General features: G+C 42.2%; 1 protein-coding gene across 1 annotated transcript in view; it reads right to left on the bottom strand.

Moving 5' to 3' along the window:
- CIROZ (ciliated left-right organizer protein containing ZP-N domains) overlaps positions 1-19,585 on the bottom strand; it is a 33,994-nt gene that overhangs the window by 5,910 nt on the left and 8,499 nt on the right. Inside the window, exons 4-8 of the mRNA XM_082273183.1 lie at positions 16,785-16,909; positions 11,122-11,265; positions 7,666-7,704; positions 5,068-5,202; positions 831-915 (exon numbers count right to left, since the gene is read on the bottom strand). Coding sequence (XP_082129309.1) covers positions 831-915; positions 5,068-5,202; positions 7,666-7,704; positions 11,122-11,265; positions 16,785-16,909 — 528 coding nt within the window. The remainder of the gene's footprint in view (positions 1-830; positions 916-5,067; positions 5,203-7,665; positions 7,705-11,121; positions 11,266-16,784; positions 16,910-19,585) is intronic.

Raw genomic sequence — 19,585 nt, forward strand, 5'->3', positions numbered from 1 at the left:
TCCGGCTTTGCTCACAGTGAGCTGCGCGGCGGCGCCCACCAGAGTTACGGTACCGGTAAGCTTCGGGGGGGGGCTTATGTTCGGGGGAGGCCTTATTATCGGGGATGTCTTATTTTCGGGGGGATGCCTTATATTTCAGCGAGAGGCAAAACTATTAGTAGGTCTTATTTTCGGGGGATGTCTTACTTTCGGGGAAACACGGTAGGGCCAATATTTATTTAATAAATTGGTTGTTCCATGCTGGACTGTGTTCCCTCCCCTACTGGTGCATTCCCCCCCCCCTCTTACTCTCCCCTTCCTTTCACCTCCATCTGCAACCGCACCCCTCTTTTCTTTTCTTTTTGTCCTCCTGTTTTTGCTTGCTCCATCTTATAAACTAGTTAAACTATTTGGTTGAAGGGTATGGGACATAGGTCTCTGGCAGGCAACTTATAAAGGACTTGCACTCTTGGCAAAAAGGAGTCACTGTTATGTTGTTTGGGAGATTTTCGTGGACTTTTGATAGAATGCGAACACTGTAGGCCTTTGGACTTTTGAGCTTTACAGAAGTTGGTTTGTTATTGACTGTACTTTGACTCCTCAGCTGTGCCTGAACTGCCTTATACATGTTATGGTGTCTGTATACGCAGTCTGTAAAATCCTTGCCTTTTGCTAAATAAAGAATTTGTTCACTTTGCAATTGTGAACAGGTTATTCCTTCCAGAGGGACATTGTTCATCAGAACCCACAGCAAAAGCAAAGCAATTCAAATAATCTATGCAGAAGATGCACCTTGTGTGTGGCAAAGAACTAGTCCTTGATCCTTCTTATGGACATAAATTAGTTCTTACCGGGTGGGCACGAAGCTTCCAGGGAATATGCATAAAAGCCATGGGCCATCCAGAGAGGCAGGACGTCTGTCTGTCTGTCCAGGAACTGATAAGAAAACTGCTTTTGTCAAACAATGAATATTGCTCATTTAAAAAGAATACATTTGTACTGGATAAATATGTAATCGTAGTAGTAACAATAAAATTGTATTGTTTTAATAATAATAATAAACGTGTTGCTTTGTAGGTACCAAGCTGTGTCTATATATATATATCAGAAAAAAAGGGGGGTTTGGTGTAAACCAAAAACCGCGCAAGTGGTTCAACCGTGTATATATGTATAAATATGTAAATATATTATCAATAAATACAAATTCTATGTGAATATAAATATTAATAATTAATATTAATTATTTACAGGAATTGCTTCCTTGTAGTGAGCGGCAACAAAAAAAAAACAAGGTGCTGAACAATTGTTTAAAAGAATGGGTAGTGTCGCGCTCAAACATAAAGTGCTTGTGCAGATATATTTAAACCTTAATTCAAAAATTAAAAATACATAATAGGTGACAATCTAAAAAATCAATCAATCTGTGCTCAATATTGTAAAGTGCAAACAGTCCATATGCAGCATCAAACAGTCCACATCTCTTTGGTGTCACACAAATTAGCAGAGACTTGATGTTAGTGCAGATTATCCTTCACCTCCACACTTCACCCAGTGATCTAGTAAGGTACTCCTTACCGGAAATATATGACCCCTTAATTATAGGGGGTCACATAGGCAATATCTCCACTCAGTACACACGATCCTCAGCTCCTCTGTTACACAGTGGGTAATCCAGCATCAAGCCCTTATAGTGTAGCTCGGATCAGGTGGCAAACATGGGTGGGACAAAAAGGAGACTCTCATGGTGCAGTACATCTAAACATATCGCTTTATTTAAAAAGTATTGCACTTACTCGAATCACCATAAAACAATCGCCTTTCTCATAAAAACATCCAGCGAGGGTTGTGAGCACTGCCGATCGCACAGCGCTCCTCTAACCCGGAAATGGCTACGGTCTCACGTTTCCCTTCCCGACGTACGTTTCGTCAGTACGACCTGACGTCATCAGGGGATCATGGTTCAGATTGATCCCCTGATGACGTCAGGTCGTACTGACGAAACGTACGTCGGGAAGGGAAACGTGAGACCGTAGCCATTTCCGGGTTAGAGGAGCGCTGTGCGATCGGCAGTGCTCACAACCCTCGCTGGATGTTTTTATGAGAAAGGCGATTGTTTTATGGTGATTCGAGTAAGTGCAATACTTTTTAAATAAAGCGATATGTTTAGATGTACTGCACCATGAGAGTCTCCTTTTTGTCCCACCCATGTTTGCCACCTGATCCGAGCTACACTATAAGGGCTTGATGCTGGATTACCCACTGTGTAACAGAGGAGCTGAGGATCGTGTGTACTGAGTGGAGATATTGCCTATGTGACCCCCTATAATTAAGGGGTCATATATTTCCGGTAAGGAGTACCTTACTAGATCACTGGGTGAAGTGTGGAGGTGAAGGATAATCTGCACTAACATCAAGTCTCTGCTAATTTGTGTGACACCAAAGAGATGTGGACTGTTTGATGCTGCATATGGACTGTTTGCACTTTACAATATTGAGCACAGATTGATTGATTTTTTAGATTGTCACCTATTATGTATTTTTAATTTTTGAATTAAGGTTTAAATATATCTGCACAAGCACTTTATGTTTGAGCGCGACACTACCCATTCTTTTAAACTATATATATATATGCTGATTTTAGCTACTGGTCAACAGTGGCGGCTGGTGCATATGGGGCGCAGGGGCGCCGCCCCCCCTATCCATGCGTCCGGCCCCCTAATCTACATGTGGGGCGCTGGATGCATGGAGTTCATTGGGCTTTGTTTTTTTTTAACCATGTGATTAGAGCCAGAGGCTCTCACAGGCTAAAAAAAAAAAAAAAGGGTGGACTCTGGGCGCAGAGCACTGCGCCCTAAGCCCACCCAGTTGTGTGACAATAGTGAATGAAAATTCACTATTGTAACACGGATACTCCTCCTGGACAATCAGGAAGTGGGTTCTTAGTCCCGTTTCCGATTGGCCGAAATGAGAAGCCATGCCATTGGGCATGGAGGAGGGAGGAGACACAGAAGACAGGAGGAAGGAGCCGCCTTCACTGTCACCGTCGCTGATGTCCAGGCAGGGTGAGTGATCCTGTCCTATGCTGTCCTGTCCTGGGGGTCCTGTCCTGTCTTGGGGGTACTGCCCTGTCCTGCTGTGGTCCGGGGGTGTGAGGCCTGGTGTGGTCCAGGGGGGGGGTGTATGGTACTGTCCATCTGACGCCCCCCCCCCCTCCCCCGGCCCATGGAGCTCCAGCTGCCACTGCTGGTCAAACTGTTAAAGAGGAACTGCAGTCTGCTCATACATAATGTGTAATAAAAACATCTTTGCCATTCTGAAGCTTCCCTCTAACCACTTTGCATATTATTTTATATATACTGTGATTCTATTATTGCCAAATATGCTGCAGAAATCTCCCTCCTCTAAGTTTGGCTGCAGCCATTTTAACTGTGGGCTGCTCCAGCTGCTGCCTGTTCACTTCCTGGATTTACACAGATGCAGACACACTGTCATGGTCTTACCTTCTTGCTGTTCTCCTTCGTTTGACATGTGCTGGCGGCCATCTTGGTTTCTGGGTTTCTTGTAGCCTCCCACCCTGCGGCTCCTCCTTCCCACTGGGAGGAGCTAGATGCCTAGCTCATATATATAGGAGGTCTGTGGCTTCAGTTCCTTGCTTGGTCCTCCTGTGTTCACATGCTTCTAAGACTGCTGCTGCTTCTGGTCCCTGATCCTGGCTTCGTCTGACTACCCTGCTGGTTCCTGATCCTGGCTTCGTCTGACTACCCTGCTGGTTCCTGATCCTGGCTTCGTCTGACTACCCTGCTGGTTCCTGATCCCGGCTTCGTCTGACTACCCTCCTGGTTCCTGACCTCTGGCTTCGCAAGGACTCTGCCTCGGTTTCGCCATCCGTTTGGACTTTTGCTTTACAGCTTGATTTTCAATAAAGCCTTCTTATTTTCACTTATCTGTTGTTGTACGTCTGTTCATGGTTCCGTGACACACACAGAGGCACACAGATACACACATTTATTTACAGACACACACAACTGCTTGTCTGCACATTTCCCCTCTCTGGATGAATACACATGGATCACTGCAGTCTTCAGATTATCTCTGCCCTCATTCAGCCCCCTCCAGCTCTGCAAGTCTCCTTGGCTTTCCTTTGACTCATCCCTCCTCCCTTGCTGACAAACTCTCATAAGAGTGTGAGAGAGAGCTGTGCATGATGTCATTAGCCTAGGCTAATTACCAGACAAGAAAGAGGAAGTGGGCTGTATAAGGTATTTACTGGCAGAAAAACAAATGTTTTACTATCCAAAGTTAAAACAAGAAGGGCAGAGGATTTAATAAATGGAAAGGTGAAAAAATGACTGAAGGTCCACTTTAATGAGCCAAAATGTTCATGTGCTAAAAAATACAAACATTACCAAGTAAATACACACAGGAAAATACATATGGGTTGATTTACTAAAGGCAAACAAGCTGTACGCTTTGCCAGGGAATTTCCCCTTAGCTTAGTGAAGGAAGGAGAAGCTTTGCTGAATTTCATCATCCAATAACGTGCAAGCTAAAATACTGTTTTTTTTTTTTTATTCTCCTTGCATGTAATCGGTATTCTTTGCAAAGCGAATATTCACCACATTCACTAAGCTAAGAGAAAAATTCCCTTGCAAACTGCATAGCCTATTTTCCTTTGGTAAATCAACCAAATTGTCTCTTTTACATATTCCTATGCGACATTGCAGAGTTTGGTGCCCAGCATGCACAATGCAGAAGCAAACAAGGCTGAGATACACCTATGTTGAAAGATGTAAGTAATTATTCTCTAATAAACATAGCAAAGATGCACTAGATATAGGAGTACATGGAACATACCACATTCTGCTTCCTTTAACATCCATTGAACACCCCAATATTGAACCCTACCGACTAAGACTGGGATGCCATTAAAATGCATGTGCATGTTAACGCAGGCGCCCAATACTTTTGGTAATATAGTGTAAGTGATGCTTTGACAGTCAAAAGACCAACACTACCTGTGCCAACCATTGCTGCTATCAGCAAATCTTTCTACAGGTGAGCCATTTTAAAGGTTTGCAGTTTATTTACCTGTCTTGGATTCAGTAACTGGCCCCGCAGTCCTCTCACTGTTACATTGACCTCATTCATCTCCACTTCTACACCGATTAGGCTTGCATCTTCCACTGCGACCACCAATTCCCCACGAAAAGTGAGATACCAGTCCTGGGGTAGAAGGAACAAATTAACTGTGTGTAGGGAATTATCACATAGATAAATGCTGATTGGATGCAGAAATGGGAAAGGTAAAGCATGGGTTCTTAACCACTTCCGCACCAGCCGCCGCAGTTGTACGCCGGCAGTCTGGCGCTCCCTGGCAAAGCATCGTACATGTACAGCACTCGCCTGGGTGGAGCTAGGGGGGTGATCGCACGCCGCCGGAGGCGCGCTCCCGCCCCGCTCATCAGCTGGGGATCCAGCGCGTGTGCCCGGCGGCTCAGATGGCCGCCAGCCACCCGCCATCTCCCGCAGCTGAGGGAGAAAGACAGACGGCTGATATAAACACAGCCGTCTGTCATTCTCCCCAAAGTGATCACAGAGGCTATGTGATCCTGCTATATAGGATCGCATGTCTCTGTGATGACTTCACAAGCCATGCCCCATGACAGTTAGAATCACGCTCCTAGGGACACACTTAACCCACTGATCACCAGTAATGTTAACCCCTTCCCTGCCAGTGTCATTTTTTACAGTAACAGTGCTTTTTTTTTTTACCAAAAATATGTAGCAGAAAACAAATTGGCCTAAAATGTTAAAAAATTTAGATTTTTACTTTTTTTTTTTTTTTGAGAATTTCATATAAAAAAAATGTGAAAAATATTGTTATTTTTTCAAAATTGTTGCTCTTTTCTTGTTTATAGGGCAAAAAATAAAAATGGCACAGGTGATCAAATACCACCAAAAGAAAGCTCTGTTTGTGGGAAAAAAAAGGGCGTCAATTTTGTTTAGGTACTGCGCCGCATGACCACGCAATTGTCCGTTAAATCATGCAGTGCCGAATCGCAAAATAGGGCCTGGTCTTTGAGCAGCCAAATCCTCCGGTCTGAAAGTGGTTAAAGAAACCCTGTAATCGAAATAAAAGTGCCAATGAAAGATGTACCAGCAAAAAAATAAAAGTAAATCCTCACCTATACTGGTGCCTGCTAAATGCCACTCTGAAGAAGAGTGAGGCACCAAGTAAGGGCTCTTTCACACTAGTGCTTGACAAACAGTAAAACCCCAAAGTTGAGTAACACATTTACCACACCCAACAGCTACCCAGAAGCTGCAGAGGAAGCAGCCGGGGATGCAAACATGCACACTGCAGCACAAAATATATCCCTTGTTGATTTTAATGGTGCGTAGTGCTAACTAAACACAACCCACTCAAGTGAATGGGGCCACTCTTCAAGCAACCTGAAACCATGTGCAGGGATTAAATCAGGCAGTAAGGAGTGGACCCAACACCTTCTCATTGTCTGTCAATTGTTCTGGATTCGCTCTTCAGAGAGCAAAGCTAGTGTGAAGGAGCCCTAAAATTATAGGCCTCCCATGCAATAGGGGCCCTCCCAATCAGAAATCAATTTCAGGAAGGACTTGGGGAAACAAACACCATTTTCTTCAGGAAAGATATAAATGTGCAGAAATATATGTAGGTTCTTTTTTTCCCCCCCATAAAAGTGGATCTAGAGGAGGGAATATCGAGTAAAATCTCAGTATTTGCGGATGATACTAAACTAAGCATGCCGATATCGTCTATGCAGGATGTGGAAACCTTACAAGCAGACCTGAACAAAATAATGGGGTGGGCAACTTTACACGGCAGATGAGGTTTAATGTTGAAAAATGTAAACTAATGCACCTGGGTACCAGAAACCAAGCTGGGGGGGGGGGGACCTCTGGGTGAGTCTAGGATTGAAAAAGACTTGGGGGTACTGGTAGACAACAGGCTTGGCAGTGGCATGCAATGCCAAGCCACTGCAAGCAAAGCCAACAGTATAAAAAAGGGGATTCACTCCAGAAATAAAGAGATTATTCTCCCACTCTACACGACTCTGGACCGGCCACATCTGGAGTATGCTGTCCAGTTCTGGGCACTGGTCCTCAGGAAGGATGTGCTGGAACTGGAGAAAGTCCAGAGAAGGGCAACAAAAATAATTAGGGGAATGGAGGACATCACCTATGAGGAAAGACTACAAGCACTGAACTTATTCTCTCTGGAGAAGAGACGATTGAGGGGGGATATGATATCAATGTACAAATACTGTACTGGCGAACCTAGCAGAAGGAACAAACTTTTCAGAGAAAGGAGATACAATAAGACACGTGGCCACTCACTAAAACTAGTGGAAAAACGGTTTAACCTTAAAATACGTAAGGGGTTCTTCACTGTAAGAGCGGTAAGGATGTGGAATTCTCTTCCACAAGCAGTCGTATCAGCAGGGAGCATCGATAGTTTCAAAAAATTATTAGATGGGCACCTTAGAGACCACAACATACAGGGGTATACAATGTATGGTTAAGAGCAAACACACACATCATAGGTTGAACTGGATGGACTGATGTCTTTTTTCGACCTCACAAACTATGTAAATATGAGTTACACTTTAAACTAGGATGGGCATGATCCGTGTAGAAGAACATCTTTACCTGGACATCTGAATTTCCTAAAGGCAATGGCCGTGTCACCTGAAATAACATAATTAGACACAAAAAAAAGAAAAAGCAGTAAGGATACATGTAACATGAATTTCTTAGTGCAAAATTTCAAACAATTTATCTCTTTGTGTATAGCAGTGTGTCCAACAATAGGGCTTAGGGTTAGTTCCCACCAGGGTGCTATCTCCATGGAGTTTATTTTTCATCACATGTGGTTATTGGTTGGTGCTCCAGTCTACCCACACAATCCAAAAACATACTGGCCCAAGCTTCAAGTAGCCCCGAAGCTTGCCAGAAACGTGTTTACCACTTCAATACCGAACACTTTCACCCTTTTCCTGCCCAGGCCAATTTTCAGATTTCAGTGCTGACACATTTTGAATGACAATTACTCAGTCATGCAAAACTTTACCCAAATTAAATTTATATTGTTTTTCAGACAGATAGAGCTTTCTTTTGGTGGTATTTAAATTTTTTTTTTTTTTTTTTTGCTATATAAATGGAAAAATACCAAACATGTTGGAAAAAAAAAGTTTTTCTTTTTTTGTTTCTGTCATAAAATGTTGCAAATAAATAATCTTTTTCATATATTTAGGCCAAAATGCATTATGTTACATTTCTTTTGAAAAAGTATCCCAAATAGGTATAAAATATTTACTCTGTGTGAAAGATATAGGGTCTATAAACCATGGTATATACTGTATATTTGAAAATAGATCAATCCTGATGTACTGACATCTTAACTAATTTTCTGACACCCTAAAATGCCAGGACAGTTCAAATCCCCCCCAAATTACCCCTTTTTGGAAAGTAGACATATGAAGGCATTTAGTGAGAGACATGGAGAGTTTTTTTTGTAAGTTATAATTTTTAGTCACAATTTTTTGGAGAATTAGGAAATAAATAAAAAAAAAATTTTTCCCACAATTTTTGTTACATACTGTCACCAGAGCAGTAGAATGTCACCATATGACTGGTGTGGCAATGATCAGGGACACTGACTTGTGACATTATATAAAAAAAAAAAAAATAAACATTTATTTTCAATTTTTAAAGTTTTTTTTACATACCATGACCAAACCAGTACAATGTCACCATAGTGACACTGTACTGCCTGGGGAGGAAATCAGGATTTTTTTTTTTTAGACTATGAATGCTTATTACAGTGTTCATTACTGTATAAGCAATCGTTTTTATGAATGGCATCCATTCATGTGCCATTGTGTACAATTGTGATAGCTGTGATTGGCCACAGCTATCACATGGTACAAGTGCACTGTAATTGGCCCTGTACCATGCGGTCACTGTGACCAATCATAGAGATCACAATAGTACACAATGAATGGCTATGAATGAAAGCTATTGTGTACAACTGACATGTGATCGCTGTGATTGGTCACATTGATCACATAGCACCAGGGCCGGCCCGGTATTACAATCTGTGTTCTGCTGTGTCACAAATTAAAGTGGGTCACAAAAGCCTCTAAGGCGCGCACAAGGTGTACGAATGGGAGGATGTCATGTGACGTGATGTCCACCTGGGCTAATGGTGCTCCTGCTCGGCTGCATTATTATAATAGGCTGAGTGGGAGGTCGTTAAAGTAACAGTCAGCAACAATTAAAATTTGTTAAACTGATTATAAGGGGTTCTTGAAAGGCTTCAACAATGTTCAACAATTGCATTGCAAAATCTTGCTGTAAAAACTGTTTTATACAAGCTGAAGCCGATGTGAATAACACCCTAAAGCTTAATTGAACTTTAAGTTTAAATCAGGGATCCTCAAACTACGGCCCTCCAGCTGTTGCGGAACTACACATCCCATGAGGCATTGTAAAACTCTGACATTCACAGACAGGACAATCCATGATGGGAAATGTAGTTCCTGAACAACTAGAGGGCCAAAGTTTGAAGACCCCTGCTCTAAATGAGCAAAATACATTCCAGGTGTATCAAAACGAAAAGGGGTTCAAAATCTTACAATTAACTTTTTTAGAAGGTAGCCACAGGCTGAGTAAAAAAACCTGCCCCCTACCAGCATGCTGTAGAGAAGGAGTCTTGTTCTCTGTGTGGAAGCAGTGGTCTCTCTGCAGAGGTCTGACACAGCCCCCACTAAGTCAGAACAAGAGCATGACAATTAGTACGGGACATGAGCTTGGCTGATTGGAAAGCTCTAGCTCTGAACCAGCAAGGGCTATGCCAGATTTCTGCAGAGAGACCAGAGATCAATGGTCCTTCTATGCAGGAGACATGCTTTTCTACTTTCAAGGTGGTCTAGATGTAAATAAAATCAGCCATAAGCATATCTTTTGTTTTGGTGGAATGTATTTAGCTGATGTAAAGCCCAACGCACGGAATTAAAAAAAATCCACCCTCAAAGCTCAAACCCCCCCACTGTTAAATGCTCATTATGTCTAGGGGTGATGGAATGATGAGAAATACTTACCTTATTCCAAAGTTTCCTCTCTATGCTGCTTGGGTCTACAGTCGCACGCTTGCCCCTCCATGTACAATACAAGATAAATAAATAAGGTGCCAATGCCATTGGGGGTATTCCTGCACTGCATGATTTTTTTAATTCCTTAAAGTGGTGTTCCACCCATTTTTAATAACTTGGATTACATAGATGTATGTAATCCCCTTTAAAAATACTTTTACCAATGGAAACTTTTTTTTTTTTTGCTAGTAAATACCTTATTTTCTTCTTTATTCATCCTCTTCTCCGGGTCCGGCCGCCGATCGGCGATTACGTCATTCAGCGATTTGCAGGGGGTGCTGGGATGGCATGAAATCTCGCATTATTACACAGGAGCTGAGCTGTTTGTATTGAGGCCGTGCTCTGCCCTGCCTCCGCCCCGCCTCCTCTAAGTGAGCTGTACTGTATGTATTGTATTGAGGCCTTGCTCTGCCCCACCTCCGCCCCGCCTCCTCTCAATGAGCTGTACTGTATGTATTGTATTGAGGCCGTGCTCTGCCCCGCCTTCGCCCCGCCTCCTCTCAGTGAGCTCAGTGAGGATATAATGCTTTCAGTCCTCGCTCACTGAGAGGAGGCGGGGCGGAGGCGGGGCAGAGCAAGGCCTCAATACAAACAGCTCAGCTCCTGTGTAATAATGCGAGATTTCATGCCATCCCAGCACCCCCTGCGAATCGCCGAATGACGTAATCGCCGATCAGCGACCGGACCCGGAAGTGAGGAGAGGATGAATAAAGAAGAAAATAAGGTATTTACTAGCAAAAAAAAAAAGTTTCCATTGGTAAAAGTAGTTTTAAAGGGGATTACATACATCTAAAGTTACTAAAATGGGTGGAACTCCACTTTAAGTTGGACTTAAACAGCTAACTCAATTGAGCTTTAATGTAAAAGAAGAGAGGCAACCAGATGAAGCAGACTTTCCAGTATTTTTAATTCAAATACATAGGTATAACTATACAATATACCAACTCAGTACCTGTACATACGTTGGGTCACATCGCACCTTCTCCCTGCCCAGTGCTGCCGTCAGAGCCGGACATTTCAAGATGTAGCGGTTGCTTTGACTGTTTCCTGATGATGTTTTCTTAACCATGAGAATTTCCAGGACGTGGAAGCCCTTCTGTAGGTGCAGAGATTTCAGAGCTCAACACATCCTCTACTACAAGCACCTGTTTGATTTCTTCCATGCAAACACTTTTTTTTCACATATATTTCCCTTCTGTATCACTAGAACCCTGTTCCCTCTACATACAATATTTTGGAACCTCCCCAATTTTAACCTTCACCTAACAACCTGCACCCACTCCCAAAATGACTCTGTTAATGATTAGGCAAACATTGGCCTAGTCTAAATGAATGAAACGCTAATTTAGCTTAGAACCTGAAGAGTGCCAGTCCTGAAGAATAAACAATTTATTCAGATGGATGCAGGGCCGGTGATAGACTATTTTACGCCCTAGGCAAGACCAGCTACTTGCGCCCCCCCCAAAAAAAAAGAAAAAAAAAAGGGAAATGGTTAAAAACTCCCCTATGTCATACCCAGTGACCCTGATGCTTCCTCCATGTTATGCTCTTATACCTAGTGACCCCCATATTCCTCCATGTCACACCCAGGGACCCTGATGTTTTTCCATGTCACACCCTGGTACCCCAATATTCCTCCATGTCATGCTGTCATATCCACTGACCCCGATGTTCCTCTATGTCAGACCCTGATGTTCCTCCATGTCACACCCAGGGACCCCGTGTTCCTCCATGTCATGCTGTCATACCCAGTGACCCCAATGTTCCTCTATGTCAGACCCTGATGTTCCTCCACGTCACACCTGGGGACCCTAATGTTTCTCTGTGTCACATCTGGGGACCCAAGTTACAAACAAAATTGCTCATGTTGTCTAAATCCCCAACGGTGCCACATCCCAAAAATGACTATTGAACCAAGAAGGAAATTCCCCTAGGGGTGGGACTTTTTAGGCACAATTCAAATTATGTAACAAACCAATTTATATAAAAGTAAATTCTTTATTAAATAGTACAAAGAAGATAAAAACAAGAAGGCAAGCTAGAGCATATTGCACATAAAGAACAGTTGAACTCAAAACCACAAAACCTCCGGGCTGTAACCCGACGCGTTTCGGAGTCTCTCGGGCTCCTTCCTGAGGGGTGCCCTTGGAGGGTGGTCTGTGAATAATTAATACATATATATTAATTCCAACATTGTATATATAGTTGCAATACATTAAACAAAAAGTTTGGATAACAACTTACATAGTTCACTGTGATAATGAGCATGGGTAGCCTGCCTGGCGATTAAAAACAAATGGGCAGCATATCACTGTTAACCATCCGGAGTGCCGTATTCACGATGTTCTAGATCTAAGCCAAGAGTCTAAGATCTTGAGGTGTTCGGGATTTTTTGTGTGCAGACCAGTCTTGATGCCAGACTGGGTAGGGGCAGCTGGAGCCTCAAATGACAGCAAATCTGCTGGGCAAGAATCGCATGATTATTGCAGGGTCCGAATAAAAAGGACCAAGCATGTGCAGGGTGTCAAAAAAGATAATCTTCAGCCCCCCATGTCTCTTATATAAGGTCAAGAGACGGGATTATAACTCTTATTGAATCAACAATAAAGTATAATAAATAGCCAAATAAAAATGAAGTATCCATACAAATATATCATGCTAGGTATTAGGACCATAGCAAAGCATATAAATCCCTTTAAAAAAAAAAAAAATGGTGGGGGCTGAAAAATCCCATTAGGCACCGTGCACAGGTCAAAAATCATAACACTGATCAAAAAGATCAGCAGTCTTTGAATTAGAGTAACTGGAGAAGGTGATCCTTTTCTTACCTTAGAAACAGCTAAAGGTTGTTGACAGAGGATAGAGGTCCTCACAAGACCTGTGTGTTCGGCAAAAGAGCAAGCAGCTCTGACGCCAGACACACAGGGCTTAAAAAGCGTGGCAATCAGCTGAAAAGTGGATCAGCTGGATTGGCCGATGCGTCTCACCGACACGGAAGATATGGGCATCCGCTTCTCCATCCGCTTCTCCATCCCGACATCTATCAGATGTCGGCAGCGGCGGTCTATTACACTTGTTTGCGCTCCACGCTAACAAGTGATTCTTCCGTGTCGGTGAGACGCATCGGCCACTCACGCTTCCGCCGGATATCCGGGTCGGGGGCGTGTCTGGCTCTTACGTCCCAGGGAACCTCTGACGGCTATCTGCTGAATGCGGGTAATCCAGCTGATCCACTTTTCAGCTGATTGCCACGCTTTTTAAGCCCTGTGTGTCTGGCGTCAGAGCTGCTTGCTCTTTTGCCGAACACACAGGTCTTGTGAGGACCTCTATCCTCTGTCAACAACCTTTAGCTGTTTCTAAGGTAAGAAAAGGATCACCTTCTCCAGTTACTCTAATTCAAAGACTGCTGATCTATTTGATCAGTGTTAGGATTTTTGACCTGTGCACGGTTCCTAATGGGATTTTTCAGCCCCCACCATTTTTTTTTTTTTTTAAAGGGATTTATATGCTTTGCTATGGTCCTAATACCTAGCATGATATATTTATATGGATACTTCATTTTTATTTGGCTATTTATTATACTTTATTGTTGATTCAATAAGAGTTATAATCCCGTCTCTTGACCTTATATAAGAGACATGGGGGGCTGAAGATTATCTTTTTTGACACCCTGCACATGCTTGGTCCTTTCTATTCGGACCCTGCAATAATCATGCGATTCTTGCCCAGCAGATTTGCTGTCATTTGAGGCTCCAGCTGCCCCTACCCAGTCTGGCATCAAGACTGGTCTGCACACAAAAAATCCCGAACACCTCAAGATCTTAGACTCTTGGCTTAGATCTAGAACATCGTGAATACGGCACTCCGGATGGTTAACAGTGATATGCTGCCCATTTGTTTGTAATCGCCAGGCAGGCTACCCATGCTCATTATCACAGTGAACTATGTAAGTTGTTATCCAAACTTTTTGTTTAATGTATTGCAACTATATATACAATGTTGGAATTAATATATATGTATTAATTATTCACAGACCACCCTCCAAGGGCACCCCTGAGGAAGGAGCCCGAGAGACTCCGAAACGCGTCGGGTTACAGCCCGGAGGTTTTGTGGTTTTGAGTTCAACTGTTTTTTATGTGCAATATGCTCTAGCTTGCCTTCTTGTTTTTATCTTCTTTGTACTATTTAATAAAGAATTTACTTTTATATAAATTGGTTTGTTACATAATTTGAATTGTGCCTAAAAAGTCCCACCCCTAGGGGAATTTCCTTCTTGGTTCATCTGGGGACCCAATTCCCCCATGGCACACCCAGGGACCCCAATTCCTCATGGCTTACCTGGTGACCCTGAACCCCTGTTACACCCGGTGACCCCTATCCCCCATGTCACACCTGGTGACTCAGATTCCCCATGACACACCTGATGACCCCGATTCCCTTTCATACCAGGGATGCTCCATGTAACACCCAGGGACCCCGATCCCCTGTTCTGGGCACACTCACTGGGCGGTATGAAGAGAGTGGCCCGCACTCTGCCCTCATTTACTGTGATCCTGCTGATTCCTTGACACTTTCTAGGACTTTTTACAGAAATGGCTCCTTTCAGAGCAATCTCTTTTCTGTTGGCCTGATTTTTGCTGGACCTGTTGAACTTGTGATGTCCAGTCTCTTATCTCAGTTCTATGTCTAATGCCCTTATTAAAGCCGCCTCCTCCCTGCTACAAACTTTAATGCTGAAGTTTGGTAATTTTTTCCCAAAGTATCAGGGACTTTACTTACCATGAATGAAGTGTCCCATGTGCTGGTGGCTGTTGTGTTCGATGTCCTCTGTCCATGGATACCTCCAAGCAGTGATCTTCTTGTACTGTGGAGGTTATTATGAGCAGCTACACCTGTGACAGGCATTCGCCAAGTGCCAACTATGTCGTCCCCCCCCCCCCCCATGCGCAATTCATAGAAGTCGTATTATCAGTTCCCATATTGAAAAGTGCTCTATGAATGGAGGTCCACCTCCTCGGATCCCAAAATGCTTTTCATTGTTGGAACAGTATGGCTTCTTTGAATGGAGAAGGTGGGTGGAAAAAGTAGGCTTAGTAGGCGCTTTTGACAAGTGCCGGTGATAGGTGAAGCTGCTCATATTACCCCCCACAGCAAAGGAAGATCACCGCTACGGGGGTATCAAAGGGCAGAGGACTTTGGATCTTAGCTGAAAACAACAGCCACCAGCACAGAGGGAACTTCCTTCCTTCATTCATGGTAATTACTGTCTCTGGTGGGGTTTTAAAAAAAAAAAAATCACCAAACTTTAGTTTTGATCTGTTTTTAGCACTAGGTTCTACTCCTCCTTGGTCACACATCACTTAATTTACTTCAGTGAAAAGACAGAGAGAGAACAGGTAATTTTTGAATTTGTTCAATGTGCTGATGCCACTACTCATGGTTAAAACAGTAGTTGGCAAAAGGAAACCTTCTAATCTGAGATACCTGGAGCAGTTGGCGAATAAAGAGTTTAAGAAACTCATTGATGGTTACAGGAAGCGGTTGATTTCAGTTATTTTTTCCAAGGGGTGTGCTACCAAATATTATATAGAGGGTGCCGTTGGAAGGGGCGCATGGGGGGGACTTTTTAGTAGGGTGCCGTCATTAGACAAATATGCCAAGAAGATATGTATAAAAAGTATGAATAATTTTATTGAAAACACAAAAACATAACATGTATACTGTATTCAGTAAGGCAAAACAGTATTAAAACATGGGTTAAAAACATGGAATTTAACCCATGTTGTAATACTGTTTTGCCTTACTGAATACAGTATACATTTTATGTTTTTGTGTTTTCAATAAAATTATTCATACTTTTTATACATATCTTCTTGGCATATTTGTCTAATGACGGCACCCTACTAAAAAGTCCAACCCCCCCACCCCCCCATGCGCCCCTTCCATGTTCTTTTCCTTTCTATATATGCAACTGGGACATGGTGCCTTTCTTCCCAAAACTCTATCCGTTGAGCTTGTCTCCCCTTTTTTCATATAGAGGGTGCCAATGATTTTGTCCAGTCGATTTTTGGAGTTTTGTGTGGAATGATTTGGCTTTTTGTTTCTCCAATTTGTGTCATACCAATCCAAACAAAAGAAACAAACATGAGCATGCCTAAACATTTGTAATTGCAACAATTTTCTTGGCGAAGTGGAGCATTATCTGACAGAAATGCAGGGGTGTCAATATTTTTGGCCATGACTGTATAAACAATATATTTATATATATATATAGACCAGAGAGAGATTACTTTCATGCAGCTGGCCAAATTAACATGCATTACAATATGCAAACTAAGATTCCCCATTTTATAGGCAAGCGTTTGTTATGTGAAAGGGTTAATAAGGTTACACATTTATGCTTTAATATATATATATATATACACACACACACATATACGCGTTGTCACTTTTTTATATATCTCTCTGTCTTTTTATTAGTTTTATTAATTTATTTTGTTTATGCAGCCATTCAGCCTGTATGGCTAAAGAACCTTTTCTTCAATAATGAGAATTTGGTATTTTTAGTGGGAATTGCATGAACCATCACCATGTGAGGGTGTATCATCTTCCTACCTGGGTCTGCACATTGCAGGCTGAGTAATGAACTCTGAAGATATAGTTGGCATTATTATCCATATCCAGGGCATATCTGCAGCGGGAGAGGAGATGATTGGAGCGGTCCAGCGAGCTGAGGCTTACTGCAACACAAGACAAGTAATTAGTGTTGTAACATGTATGCCCCTCCTATATGGATTAGTGTCGTAACATGCATGCCCCCTTATTATCAATAGGGTGGCTGACCATGTGACACCCCTGAGATTATAATGAAGAAGTGAACCTTGGGATGATATATCAAGTCTCTCTTGAGTGATACATATATTCCTTTCAAATATCAGCTTTGGAGTAAGTATGGGATCTCTTTGGCATTATGGGCTTGTTAAATTACAAAGGATATCCACATTAGCAAGAAAAGACTAACCAAATATGGCTGCCGATCATGTGACTCGGGGTTGCCAGGTTACCACACTATATAAATACTGAAAAGTGTAGCAAGATGGAGCAACTCCTGAAGACATAGTTGAAGGGGAAAAAAAATTGAAGACACAAAGAAAATTGTGTCTAAATACCCCTTAGGACTTAATGACCCTCATGAGACATGAGTAAAAATATATAAATGTTTATTGAAACATAACAAGGGAGTATATAAAAAAATGAGATCCTAAAAGTATCCTATTAGGGAATCGCATAGCAACATAACCACATAAGTATACATAGGATAACAATAAAGGCAAATAGCAACATGAACAATTGGCTTAGTTGGGCCAATGTACTTGAAAGTCTCTTGGTATATAGGCGACACCTGACATGTTTCGGACTTTTTAGTTCACAGTATATGCAGGAACAGCTTCAACTATCTGCTATTCTGAAATTGCTGTTTGATCTAACACATATCATTTATTAATTTTCTACAAGCACTAATCATTTGCCATGTATTTTCAATTAAGTCATTATCACCAGCACGCACATACATTATTTGAGCACCAAGCACTTTAGGGTATATATGTACATCCTCTTCATAAACTTAACTCGCAAAGCAGCACCATACCTATTACATGCACTTTCATCATTAAAACATTGCCCTTTTGCAGGGGCTGATGTTAAGGAAGGCAGCAGCTTTGGTTTATTGCACAGTACCTATATCAACATTGCGCCAAACTAGCTTCAGCTTTTTTATAATATTTTGATATGCCTATGGGCAATTCTTTATATGAAGTTTTGTGATAAAAATATTGCCTGGATTTTAAAGATACATTTTTCTTTTCACTACCAGAGGCATAATTAGAGTTCCAATATATGTACATTTGCCTTTTGACACTCTGATGTCTCACGCACTAAGGAAACAGGTGAGTATTTTCATTGTTGTCTTTATGGATTCTGCCACTGGCGAGTTGTCTTCAGGGACAGGACCATAAGCGTGACGCCCTAATGCCTCGTTTCCACTGAGCAGTATGGTTCGGCTTGTTTCGGTACAGTACGAAATTTTTGCCGTTTCCATTGTCAAAAGTTGTGAGTGGTACCCTAATTCTGAACCGTACCGTACCACTTTTTTGGGACCCTTTCGTTGGGGTACCAAGCACAATCGTACCGTACCAACAGGGTGGAGCTACACTGTTGAGGTACTCTTGAGCTGAGCTACTGTTGGCGGTGGAAACGCAAGCCTGATCAAGGTGTACCGTTCCGAACCGTACTGAACTGTACCGAACCGAACTGTACCGAACCGAACCGTGCCGCTCAGTGGAAACGAGGCATTCGGGTTCCTTTGGGTTGCTTTACTAAAGGAAAATAGGCTATTCACTTTGCAAGGAGATTTTCCCAAAGTCTAGTGAATGAGTCTGCTGACTTCCATCATCCAATCATGCGCAAGCAAAATAACTGTTTTCTTTATCTTCCTTGCATGTGATTTGGTATTCTTTACAACATTATTTTCAACACATTTACAGAGCTAAGGGAAAATTGCCTTGCAAAGTGAACAGCCTATTTGCCTTTAGCAAATCTTCCCCATATGCAATAAAATGACCATGTGTGTCAATCACTGTGTAGTGCTCACTGCTGACTACATTCAGATCTTGGGAGGACTTGCTGATGCAAATAGGTTGTTCACTTTGCGAGGCCATTTTCATTTTGCAGCCCCAGAGCGGAATGGATGAAATGATGCTTTGTGGACCTCCATTATCCAATCATGTGCAATCAAAATTACTATATTTTTATTGCACATGATTGGGTATTCTTTGCAAAGTGAATTTTCAGCACACTTACTAGGCTTGAAGGAAAATTATTTTGCAAAGTGAAAAGCCTATTTGCCCTTAGTAAACCCACCCCATTTCCTGTGTCATTTTTGCTAAACCTAACCAATTTAGTGCATACAGCTTCCAAATATTAAATTTTAAAAACGACACAGGCAAAGTTGGATGATAGACAGAGCTCCAATATGAACCTATCCTGCAGGACACTCTGTGCCTGGTTATCTCTTCTCCTTTCAAGGTACACTCACCTCATTCAAGTAATCCTTTCACAGGAGTTTGTTGATTGGCTCATTTGAGTGTGAGCAAAATTGGGACTTTATATGAGGTGTGACCAGCCACAGAATAGACATGAATACATACATAATCTTCTGGATCCTATCAACAGCCACACTTGTTTATCTACTACCATCATTCTATATTTTATATTTATTTACTTATACTACCTTCGTTACCCACATAGATCCATACCTGTATTATCAGTTGAGGCTGTCTGTTATCCCTTTTGGAGATCCTCACTCTATATATAATTTCAATATTATACCTGCTTGACGCACGCAGGCCTCGCCCCCT

This window comes from Pelophylax lessonae (genome assembly GCF_965119305.1).
Source record: "Pelophylax lessonae genome assembly, chromosome: 12".
Taxonomy (NCBI): domain Eukaryota; kingdom Metazoa; phylum Chordata; class Amphibia; order Anura; family Ranidae; genus Pelophylax; species Pelophylax lessonae.